This window comes from Nomascus leucogenys, chromosome 23, assembly GCF_006542625.1.
Source record: "Nomascus leucogenys isolate Asia chromosome 23, Asia_NLE_v1, whole genome shotgun sequence".
In the NCBI taxonomy this organism is placed as follows: Eukaryota; Metazoa; Chordata; class Mammalia; order Primates; family Hylobatidae; genus Nomascus; species Nomascus leucogenys.
In genome coordinates this window covers 22553351-22566546 of record NC_044403.1, presented here as the reverse complement: position 1 = coordinate 22566546, position 13196 = coordinate 22553351, and the positions used below count along the sequence as shown (strand labels likewise).

The following is a 13196-nucleotide window of genomic DNA, read 5'->3' as shown; positions in this document are numbered from 1 at the left end:
ACCTCATTGTGAAGTGGTCGTCAACAGTCATATCACACATCACAACAGATAGTTTCACATCTTCTCTTGACTCAATTTCCACATGTCCCAGCATTGCTGCAGGGGACCTCCTTCCAAATAAATGTTATCACTTTAATATCAGACATTTGCTCTAGTTCTAGACCCCTGATGATAAGATATTCATTCAGTGTTATAATTATTAAATTATTATTCATTCATTTTTCTATCAGTTTATAATATGGTAATTAAAGTGGTCATTTAGAAAGGATATTAAAAATACTATCTAAAATTATATTTTAGTAAGATAGTTGGTAACTAAATTTTTTAAAATGAAATGTCATTTTTGTTTATGTAATAACCAGCTAGAAATACCACAATATAAATATATCGTTTGCAATAGAAAAGATACATGCACTTATACAAAAATCTTTTATATCTTTTATATGCTTAGTAAAAAGTATTGTAATAAATGCCATCTTTTTATTTTCCATTTTGTCCTTGTGTCACACATCTGATATACCTGCATCAGTGCTATATTATAGTGATATTTCCCCTAGAACTGTGGAATAGCCAAACTTTTGCTCTGAGAAATTCTTCTTCTTGGATAATCCTGTAACTTCAATCTGAAACCAGAACAGAAATATTCATGCAACTGTAGATTTTGTGATGTGTTACATTTTCATTGGTTCACCACCCCAATATAGTTCATATTCATTCATTCACCAATTAACTTGTTCATCAAAGTATCATTTTTCAATATCTATTCTGTGCGCTATCTTTATGTCTTGGGAGTCTACAGTAAGCAAGATCTATATGATCTCCACTTTCATGGTACTTACATTGTACCAGGGAAGATATATGATAAACAAACAAATGAGATGTGGAGATGATTTATCTTAAGGTTTAGATAATATTGTTAAAATTGCATAACACCAGAAATTAATACAGTCACACAGAATTTAGCTGTTGAACTAGGTTATACATTTTCTTCTTGTAACAGAACTTGCTATTAGTGAATATGTCAACACACTTTCTCTCATTTCATCATTTACACCAAGATTATAATAAAACATATCTTTAAGACATTTCCTATCATCAATATATAGATTTCATAGATGCCATAATTTCTATACTCTCTTTAGATTGAGCTTCTTTTTAAAGTAAGGAAAATTTGAGCTTTTTGAGGAATTTTAAGGACGGAAGATAAAGGAGGAAATTGACAATTCAGGAGCTCAGAGGTGGCTTAGACGAAAAACTAAAATACATAACATCAGATCTCAACTTCAAAAAAGTTTTTGTTTAATTCAAAAACTAGAAGAGATGACTTTTCTAATTGCATATGGAAACTTATAACAGCACTGAAAAGAGCTCATGATCATGTTTCTTCATCTTTTTTATAGAAATGATTTTTTTCTAAGCTATTAACATACTATATTAAATATAAGATTCCTCAGTATTGCTTTTGATACACATAAAAAATGTACACTAGATATATTTTTCACCCTTGAATTTTATTTTGTGCATTGTTATCTAACAATAATTGTATTTGCTTTATACTAAACATAAAATAAGAATTCATCATGAACGTCTATAATCCCAGCACTTTGGGAGGCTGAGGCAGTGGATCACTTGAGGTCAAGAGTTCGAGACCAGCCTGGCCAACATGGTGAAATCCCATCTCTACTAAAAAAAAAAAAAAAAAAAAAAAAAAAAATACAAAAAATTAGCCATGCGTGGTGGCACATGCCTGGAGTCCCAGCCACTCAGGAGGCTGACGCATGGGAATCACTTGAACCCCAGAGGTGAACGTTGTGGTGAGCCAAGATTGTGCCACTGCATTCCAGCCAGGACAACAGAGCAAGACTCCATCTCAAAAAAAGAAAAAAAAGAATTCGTGATTAAAAAAAAAAAAACCCTTACCCCAAAGACACATTCTCATCATTGATTTAGAATTAAATGTCCTTACCATCCAAAAAATTAGAGGTTAAAACAATGATAGTTAAACAGTTAAACACACTATGCTACATATACATGATACAAATGACAACGAAAAACAGCAATGATTTTCTGATATAAGCGGTCAGTTCTTAATCATAAATAGAGATCATAAATTCCTCAAATGAAATATCATATAATAAAATATATGTGTGAAATACACATGGGTTCATAATTCTGAGAAATTTCTTATCCTACTTTGGTATAACTGAACAGTTTATATGAAAAATTGATTAAAGGTATGTTATGGTAAATATTAAATTTTCATTTCAGACCTACACACACATGCATATATATATTATATATATACATATATATATAATATATATATATACTTTTATACAATAAACTTAGGTAAAAGATTTTTCTATGTCAACTTTTGGAAATTACTCAAATACATAGACTACGGAAAAACTTGTGGGAAATATAAAATGTTCCAGACGCCATCAATTTGTTTTCTGCTAGAAAACACATAATGCACCTCTTGTGAATCTATGGAGCTGACAGGTTCTGTCCCTTCGCCCAGCAAGTCACCTGCCACAAAACTGAAAGAAAGGTCTGCTTTAGCGTCTTGTTCCCCCAAATCAGAATGAATGAGTGGAATGATGGATATATGATTCCAAAAGCTTGGCAAAGCATTAAGACAAGTTCTTTCGGTTGCATCTTAGAATTCCAAAACGATGTGATTAGACACAGAAAGTAAACGACAAGTAATATGAGGAAGGAGGTCACAGTTTGCAAAGCTTTTATGTGGATCTTGGTGCTGGGATCTTGAGATCCTTTGCCATGGGGCTGCATCTTCTTCAGATGTTTACACAGAGAGTAGATTAACAGCAGAAAAGATATCAGGGTCAGAGTGAATGGTATCAAGTTTGCTAGCATGGTTACAGTCAAGTTGGAAAGGTGCATTGCATTCCTCAATTTGATCTTCCAAGTTATGTTTCCTTCATATTCTTTTGTCCACACATTTATATACGTGTTTTCCATCACAAGGTGACAAATCAAAAAGAACAAAGACCCCAACACTATCACCAGAACTACACTCTTAGCCTTCCTTTTTAAGTAATGAAAAATAAGTCTGGAGAAATTGACGATCTTGAGCAAATAAAATATGCTGAGGCTAGTAGCAAACCAGATGCTGAAATGATTGGTTACTGCCCAGGCATTAGAAATAAAAATTGTTACTTTTAAACTAGACGAAGTTGGATTCAACACAGTTGAATACCAATGTAATAATATTACCCAGAGCAAACCAACTCTGGAGACCGCCAGAGCAGCAATAATTTGATCAGCTGAGGAGATCTTTTGTCTCTTGACCCAGGCAATGAAATTTATCAGTGCTATAAAGCCATTGGCAAAATTTCCAAGAATAAATGCAACCACTACTAGACTGGAAAAAACGATGTGTAGAAAACTCATCATGTCTAAACAAAAAAGCAAGTAAAAAATTCAGGCCTAATGTCACTGGTTGTGACTCCTCTGATATTCAGACTTTAAATTAAATATGCACTTGATTCCTGAATGTTCAATAACATTCTTTATACTTTTAAATTCTGTGAACAATGTCAACAGAAAAGCACCAGCTTAAACTAATGAATGAGTTCGATGCTGCCTTTATGGGAAGTATTGTTAGTCCCAAAACAACTCAAATTAATTCTTATGCATACAGTCTCTGTTCTTGCTATAGGCTGAAATTTTTCATACTGATGTTGAAGGGAAAGCTGAATTCTCATTTGCTAGAATTCAAATAAAGACATATCTTCTTTCATTGCTTTGCAATTTTTTCCTTGTTTCACCTTTCCATAATTTGTGTTCAGCCCTTCAGTTGTTAGGAAATTTTAATACCCAGTACATAGATGACACAGTAAATATTTAGATTGTTAAAAGAGCCTGGTGATATCTAGGATCAAAATCACTATGGATTTATTTTTAAAGCCAGATTTAAACACACAGAATCTAAACCTTTTATCAAAATCACCCAAGATTTTCTTGGAAACCACAGGAAAGCCAATACTCCTTATAATTTGGTTGCTGTTAACCAATACTTTTGCATGGCATCACTATTAACAAGCTCATAAACACACACACAGACACACACACACTTTCACTCTTCAAGGATGAAAGGAATTGCTCTCTTGTAACTTATGACATGGAAAATGAGTTTCCAGGAGCTTGTCCTGGTGGAATTAGTCCTATTTTTCCCATGCCAGATTTTCAGCCAATGAATAATATTCATGAAACACATCTCTCATGCTTAGGCTTTTGGTAATGCTACCTGCAAGCTTGTAAATATTCCTGAGTACTAGACCTTTGTCACATAATTTTGCAGTATCCTCCCACCACAGGTGTAGTGACAACCTTGCACTAGGGCTCTGAGTTCAATCATGTAATTTGCTTTGATGAACAGAAAATTACTACACTTTACATCGAAATTTGAGATGACCTCCACATTAGGCTTTCTTGCTCTTTTCCGTTTATCATGAGAACATGTCGACACTAACACACTGTTCCCAGAATGAGAATGAGTAACTCATGGAATCATATTGCCCCTGCCTGATCCAGCCTTAAATCGGCCAAACTCCAACTAGATCCAACAGGCAAAACTTGGACCATCTCAAATCACCAGAGCCATCCACCAAACCCCAGCTTAAGAAAACAGAATCCAAAAACATGCGAGATATAAATATCTAATGTGGTTTTGGAGAAGTTTCTTTTGCAGAAAAAACTACGTGATATAGGTACTCTGCTAAAACAAGAGTGTGAGAAATATGTGCACCCTTGTTGTGTCAGAAATTCAGGAGCCAAAGGAAAAACAGGTTGGAAATATCAAAGTTTTTGTAATATGAGGTGAATATCTAAAACTAGAAGAAAACTTTTGGAAAGATCTGGGGGCTGTAAGTAACAGCATCTCAAATTTCTCCATTTCACAACTAAAATAAGAATTCACTTTAGCTCTCTTGAGTTGTATAAGAATGTACGTAAATGGTGGATTTTCCTCCTAGGTACATAATGAGCAGAGCAATTAATAATTTTTACATGACATTTCTCCTAATTTGTAATTTTTTAAATAAAATTATAATGCATGCTTAGAAATGGGCCAAAACAAAAATAGGAAAGAGCAATGTATCATAAACACTTACGTAACCATCATGCAGGGTAAGACATGGAACACTGCAAACAGACTAGGTCCACTTCCAGGCCACTTTCCAAGCCCCTAAACCTTTATTCACATCTCCTGAGATAAGCAATATTCATAATCTATGATGATCATTTCCTTGAATTTCTTTATACTTTACCAACTAGGTTTGCAACCCTAAACTCCACAGCTTGGTCTGTCCTGCTTTGAACTGTGTATAGGTGTAGTCCTGTGTGTTCTTCTTGTTCATGGCTTCTTGCACTAGACACCATGTTTCTGAAATTTAGTTACATAGTTGCATGTACATGTAATTCATTTCTTTTCACCTCTCTATATTGTTCCACTGTATGGATTTACTGTAATCTTTCATATCATTCAATCATCCTTAGTTAATATATATTTGGGCAGTCTATTTTTGAGCTATTATGAATAACTCTACTGTGAGCATTATTTCACATATCATTTGATGCAATTCCTATTACAGGGTCATTAAATGTGGTGTTCAAATTCTCCTCACAGACATAGAAAAGTGCAAAAAATAATTTAACTAAATTTGTTCCTGTCACCTTTACCTCCAGTCTCTTTATCGCTATTTGCATATATCTTATCAATGATATATTTAACTCAACTAGATGCTATTATTTTATTCAGTCAACATTCATTTAGAATTATGCACATATTTATCATTTCTGTTAATTTTTATTCCTTCTTGCATGCTTAACCTTGTATTTTCAATATTTTTTATCTGAAAAATATCATTTGGATTTGTTTATGAAGGTCCTCTATTCCTTTGAAACACACTAAAGACATGATTCCATTGAATTCTACTTTCCATTTTTCTGTTGAAAATCAGGTTGTCATTTAGAAAGTTGTTCTTTTTAAAATAATCTATTTTTTCCTCTGGCTACTTTTCAGATTTTCTATTGGTCTTTGATGTCTTGTGACATTTTATGTTAATTTGTTTTTAGTTATCTTGTCTGACCTTTGATGGTTACTAAATATATATGGATTAATACATTTTTATCACTTTTGGGAAAATCTCCAAAACATTGATTCTGCCCTATTTTCTCCCTTTTAATCTTCCAGAAATCCAGAAGTATGTTAGATGCTCTGATTGTAGCATCAATGCCTCTTATCCTCTTAGCTTTGCATTCTTTGTCTTGTGGTCTCTTTGGGCTTCGTTCTTTGTAGTTGTCTTCCAATCCACTAATTCTCTCTTCTCCTATGTCTAACTGGTTGTTAACTCTGTCTATTGGATTCTCAATATTGATTATTTATTTTTTGCTCTTATTGTCTTAGTAGCAGAAATAATCTTCTGTTCTCCTTCTATAAATTATTATCTATGGAGAAGCAGAACAAAGTACTCTTACCACCAAGTTTTTTTAAAAAAGTTGGGTTCTTTGGTTGGTTGGTTTTGTTTTTTTGTTTTTTGTATGCTTGACATGAAAATGCTAACAATTTTCTTCTTTTCCCAAGACTTTGGTCACAAAATAGAATAAAATCTTGGTCTACACATTCTTCTGCAAGTTGGAAGAACCTGGAAATTGATGTGATGTTAGTAGCTTTTTTTTTTTTTTTTTTTTTTTTTTTTTTGTGGGGATAGCAGCTTGTCTGTTGATGAGTCTTCATCACAAACTCTCCCCACAGGGAAATTCAATGAGCTGTGCTGGATCTCAAAATTCCATTCCAATAAAAAAATTATAGCACCTCAACCCTAGCTACACCATTCTATTTTACAAATTAAATTTTACTCTTTTTTTATTAGCAGAAGTGGAGCTCTGTGCCTTCAAACTTCTTCACTATCAGGTGAGATACAGAAGATGTAAGGTCTTACTTCTATTTGATTTATTTAGTCCTAAAATTCTCACTTTAGATGTGCCAGCAACCTGTGTGGGCTGATGACCTGGGGCAGGATGGAGGAATGCCAGGGGATAGATGCACCAAGGACTGGACACCACCTTGCCTCCTCCCATCTTCCTCAAAACTTCAGCACAACTCTGAAGCAAGGTGTGCTCGTGGGAGAACCCACAGTTGCCTAAGATTTAATTTCTGCCATCAGGTTAATGGAGCACCTGTGGAAATTAAGCTGAGTTTTAAAAATATCCAGAAAGTTAAATTTGTTGTACATGTGAGTTTCTGAACTGTGATTAGTATTTGCTTTACGTGGCATCAGGGAGTGTTATAGATCAATTATTTAAATATTCATGTAAGGTGTAAAAAGGAGTAGAAGTATACATATCAAATTTCCATAAATAAACTTTGCAATATAAACATAATTTATACTATTAATCCTTTGTCAATAAAATGTGGAAAGGTTAAAAAATAAATAAAATAAAATCTTCACTTTAGAAGTAAGAGCTTGATCATGAAATGGCTTATTTATCTTTCTAATTAAGGAATTTTATTAACACCACAACTAAATCTTTCTTATAGTGTTCCTAAGATCAGTTTAAGGTTATCTGTAATGATTTGCTTAAGCAATGTATTTTAAACTAAACTATACTTAATTTCTAAATCTAAATGTATTTGGCTCAACTTGAAATTTTCTCTTTTCTAATGTAACTTTCCCACAATAATAATCTTTTAAAAATTTATTAGACATTATCCAAATTATGTATGTAAACATTTCAAAAATAAATCATTTAATGAGACAGATGTAGATTATATTGATTATGATGATAATGTCAGCTAAAAGGGGCCATACTCTTCTATAAATGTGACTTCAATCATGTTTTCTAAGTGCTACGTTTCAGGGTAATGAGCTCATGAACTTGTTTCTTACATTATTCTCAGCATCGGGCACAGACAAAGATCCTCAGACAGTATTTCATTAAGAATAAGTTAAAACCAATGTATTTCCAATGATTTACTGGCTATTTTTTTTTCTTTTACCACATTCTGAAAATCATGACAAAAGTGCCCTACAACAAAGAGTATTCTCCTTTGGGCTGTTTAATTTTCACTGCACTTTCATATGAACTTATCCTCTACACAACTATATAGCATACAAACTGTATTTTATCTTTTAATAGTATCATTAGCAGGCAAAATTCTCTCAACTGCTTATTTACAATCTCAGCTACTGTCACTAAATCTGGGTTATTTTGTTATAGCAGTCAAAGTAATATTACATATACACAAGTACACTCAAATTACACTAAATATGTTTCATAGCTTAACAGTTATCTTTCTACGTTTCCTTCTCTAATACAGGGTCGAAAAATTCATAGTAACAAAATATTTTCCCCAACCCATATGCCATGCACATGCACAGTATTGTGATCTTTGAATGGTAACAACATGAGTATAATTATTTCATTTAGGGATAAATGTAGCAAAAATTGTCCTATACACTTAATATCTATAGTCCTACATACTTTATTATTTGTACTTTATGAAAAATTCCCTAATTGCTGCCAATCTGAAATGTGTATCATCAATAATTAAATCGGAAACAAGAAAAAAGTCTATTGCAATATAGTTGTTCAAAATCTGATGCTTCAAATTAAGATTAGCATTAAGAATGTGGATGTATACTTCCTGCTTATATCTTTCTTTTTTAAATTAATTTTTTAAAAGTATAAAATTTTATCATTTCTTACCACTGTAATGCTGTATTCTTCTTTATTCAGCAAAAGTCGAATTACAATGGTACGTGTAAGAATATATTGTTTCAGCCTAATTTTATATTCATTAATTTACTTAATATTTCTGCTTTTAAAATATTTTCATTAACCTGGAACCTAACATATGTAGGGAAAAAATAAAACCTAAATACACAGTAAGAGGAAAAAAGAATGTAACATTAACACTCATATTCCACACCTTCGTCAAAAAATAGAATTTGCCAGCAATCCATTCCTTCCCCATATATGCTTTCTTGTTGATATGATTTCCCTTTTGTTTCCTCCTTCCCAAGTATCCCAGTTACGATAATCACTTATATGTTTCACTTTACAGTTTTGCCACCAATGTAATAAATTATAAGAATTTATTTCAAATTATAAGAATTATAAAAACGAAATAATTTATAATTTTTTTATAAGAAGTTATAATTTCTTTTATAAAATGTTATAATTTCTTTTATAAGGAGTTATAAGAATTTATAATTTCTTTTATAAGCAATTATAAGAATTTATTTGCAAAAATATAAAAATATTCTTGTGAATTTCATGTTTGTGATGTTAATAATTACTATTATATCTGTATATATTGCTATCCATGTAAATCAAATTTATTAATTTTCCTTTTTATATATATTCTTTGTAAACATGTTCCTCTAGTTTGTTCATTTTGATTGCTGTATAGCATTCTATAAGTATGCCATAATTTATTTATCTATTTTATTACTGATGGTCATTTGGGAGACTTCTCAACTGTAGCTATTAAAACTCAGCGATATGGCCGGGCGCGGTGGATCACGCCTGTAATCCCAGCACTTTGGGAGGCAGAGGCGGGTGGATCACAAGGTCAGGAGATTGAGACCATCCTGGCTAACACGATGAAACCCCGTCTCTACTAAAAGTACAAAAAATTAGCAGGGCATGGTGGCAGGCACCTGTAGTCCCAGCTACTCTGGAGGCTGAGGCAGGAGAATGGCGTGAACCCGGGAGACAGAGCTTGCAGTGAGCCGAGATCGCGCCACTGCACTCCAGCCTGGGCGATAGAGCGAGACTCCGTCTAAAAAAAACAAAAACAAAAACAAAACTCAGTGATATATACTTGTATATGTATTCTGATATGAGTGCAAATCCTCGGTCTTAGGATGTGATCCTTCATCTTATTCAAATAATGTCACACTCAGACAAAGTAATTGCACTGATTTATAATCCTAGGAGCAGTGTACGGAAATTCCCACTGCTTCATATGCTTTCCAAAATTAATTGAATAATTTTTGCACTTTCATATTTATATAAAATATAATTAAACTTGGCCGGGCTCAGTGGCTCACACCTGTAATCCCAGTACTTTGGGAAGCCAAGGCGGGTGAATAACCTCAGGTAAGGAGTTTGAGGCCAGCCTGGCCAACATGGTGAAACCCCATCTATACTAAAAATACAAAAATTAGCCAGGTGTGGTGACGCACACCTGTAAGTAATCCCAGCTATTCAGGAGGCTGAGGCAGGAGAATTGAGTGAACCCGGAGGCGGAGCTTGCAGTGAGCTGAGATCACACCACTGCACTCCAACCTGGACCACAAAGTGAGCCTCTGTCTCAAAAACAAACAAAATAAAATATTATTTAACTTAACATTGTACAAACATTTTTCTATTATAATTCAGAAGGTATCTTTAGTTGAAAAATTGTATTACTCTTTTAATTCTATCACTATAACTTCATGCACATTTATTAGGCATTATCTATTTCATATATTTATTTGTTCATATTTCATTATTAATTTTTTTAATTTTTTCTTGAAGTTTCAAATACTTTTTTGTTATGAGCAAGTGTAATTATACTAGAGATATTTCCTTTGATCAATCATTATGTCAAATGACTTTGAGAAAATATGATTAGTTAATGGTATATTGTAGGGGAAATTTCACGATTGTTTAACCACTCCTAAAAGGAAACAAAGAAAAAAATATTAAAACATCAAAATAGTCTATAAGTTTAATAATAGCTGTCCATGGTAAAACACAAATTCTACCATTACCAGTATGGAAAACATGATGGGTAGTAAACATACCATGTCTGAATTCTTTTTAAGGCAGGCCTAATATCACTGGACAAGATTCCCTTTAAGGTCCTGACCTTAAATTCTATGTGCACCTGATTTCTGAATGTGCAGTAACACTCTTGTTCTTTTTCAAGTCTCTGACCAGTGTCAAACAGGAAAGCACCAGAGCATACTAATGAATGAATTCAATGCTGTCTTTATGGAAAACATGATAATTTCTAAAACAGTTCAAATTAACTTCTGTACTACAAGATGAAATTTTTCATACTGATGTTGAAGTGAAAAATGAGTTCTCATTTGCTAGCATGCAAATAAAGACATATTCTGTTTCATTGTTTTGCAGTATTTTTCCTTGTTTAACCTCTCCATAATTTGTGTTCAGCAATGTCAATTGTTAGAGAAATTTTTAAAACCAACACATAGATCATACATGGATATCTAAATTGTTGAAAGGAGCTTTGTTGTAACTAGAATCATGACCACTGTGGATTTATTTTTTAAATGTCAGATTTATGTAAACAGAATCCAAAGTCTTATCAAAAGAATCCAAGGTTTTCTTGGGAAGCACAAAAAGGCCAATACTCTTTAAAATCTGCTTACTGCTAATATGTTTGTATAAGTCTATTGTTAACAAGCTCATTAACACAAACACATACATGCATACACGTTCCTCATGGATGGGAGGAATTATTGTCCTGTAATTTCCAAAACGGAAAATCAATTTCAGGCAAGTCATCCAGGTTGAAAAATCTCTATTTTCCCACTCACCCTTTTCAGTCAATTTTCAATATTTATAAACTTATCTCTCATGCTTAAGCTTTGAATAAGTTATTCTCTTGAGTCTAGCTAATATTTAAATATGAATTGTTTAATTAAAATATTCAGCAATTTTTAAAATATTCCTTGGGCACTTAAAAAAAAACATGTATTTTCCATTGAGGACTCTAGACATCCCTCGGTATGAATATTCGCTTTTATTTTTCTCTGTTTAATTTATTTTTGATTACTCTATTAAGAAGAATAGATGTTAGTATTAGTCTCCAATCTTGTATTTTATTTCTTTTTCAGGTTTTATGGTATAATTTTTTCTAAGAGAGCTTGGAGTCAGACTGCCAAGAGAGGAAACCAGTTTTTCTGCTTCATATAGCGATGATTCTGAGACTCCATTTTACAACTACTCTCTGCCTCAGTATGATCACCAAAAAACGCAGATGATAATAATACTCTCTTTGGGTAGTCTTTGTGAGGAGTTAGTATAGCATTTGTATAACTGCTTTCCATTTTACCTGTCTGGGACAGGAAGAAACAAAGATGGTTAGTTACTGATTTGATCCTGTGTTACTAGATATTTAGAAGATGCCAGTGAAAACTTCCATTTCTTTTCTCTTTTTTTTTTCTTTTTTTTTGGAGACAGGCTCTTGCTCTCTCACCCAAGCTGGAGTGCAGTGGCACAATCATACCTTACTGTAGTCTTGAACTCCTGGACGCAAGTGATACTCTTGCCTTCCTGCCTCAGCTTGCCAAGTAACTGGAACTACAGGCATGCACCACCAAGCCTGCTAATTTTAATTTTTTTTTGTGGAGACAGGGTTTCCCTATGTTGCCTAGTCTAGTCTTGAACTCCTGGGTTCAAGTGATTCTTCAACCTTGTCCTCTCAAAGTGCTGGAATTACAGTTTTGAGCATCAGTGCCTGGCCAAGAACTTCCATTTTTGAGTAGAACTTCCATTTTTGAGTTCAAGAAGGAAAGATATCCTTCTGCAACAACTACGATAAGAGAAATAAAAGGCCAAAAATATTTTTTAAATTCATCCGAGAGTACAAGCAATGAAGACCAGACAAACTGAAATCCAGCACGACAGCTTTTATAGATGAATAGTCAATTTATATGTTCAGTGCAATCCCTATCAAATTCCAGCAGGCATTTTTTTGGGGGGGGCTAAAATGCAAAACTAGTCCTAAAATATATCCGGAAATACCAAGTTACCAGACGACCAAAAGAAATTTTAAGAAATAACAAAGTTGGCCAGGTGCCGTGGCTCACGCCTGTAATCCCGGCACGCTGGGAGACCAAGGCAGATGGATCACAAGGTCAGGAGATCGAGACCATCCTGGCTAACATGGTGAAACCCTGTCTCTATTAAAAATACAAAAAGTTAGCCGGACATGATGGTGGGTGCCTGTAGTCCCAGCTACTCTGGAGGCTGAGGCAGGAGAATGACATGAATCCAGGAGGCGGAGCTTGCAGTAAGCCAGATCGTGCCACTGCACTCCAGCCTGAGTGACAGAGCAAGGCTCCGTCTCAATAAAATAAAATAAAATAAAATAAAATAAAATAAAATAAAATAAAATAAAATAAAAACAAAGTTGCAGAATTACACTTTCT

At 33.5% G+C, this 13196-nt stretch overlaps 1 protein-coding gene across 1 annotated transcript; it reads right to left on the bottom strand.

Moving 5' to 3' along the window:
- Positions 1 to 1353: 1353 nt before the first annotated feature.
- On the bottom strand, positions 1354 to 3838 carry TAS2R20 (taste 2 receptor member 20). Its single transcript, XM_003265499.4, has one exon. The coding sequence runs from the start codon at positions 3415 to 3417 to the stop codon at positions 2488 to 2490; it is 930 nt and encodes a 309-aa protein (XP_003265547.1). The 5' UTR covers positions 3418 to 3838; the 3' UTR covers positions 1354 to 2487.
- Positions 3839 to 13196: the final 9358 nt, after the last annotated feature.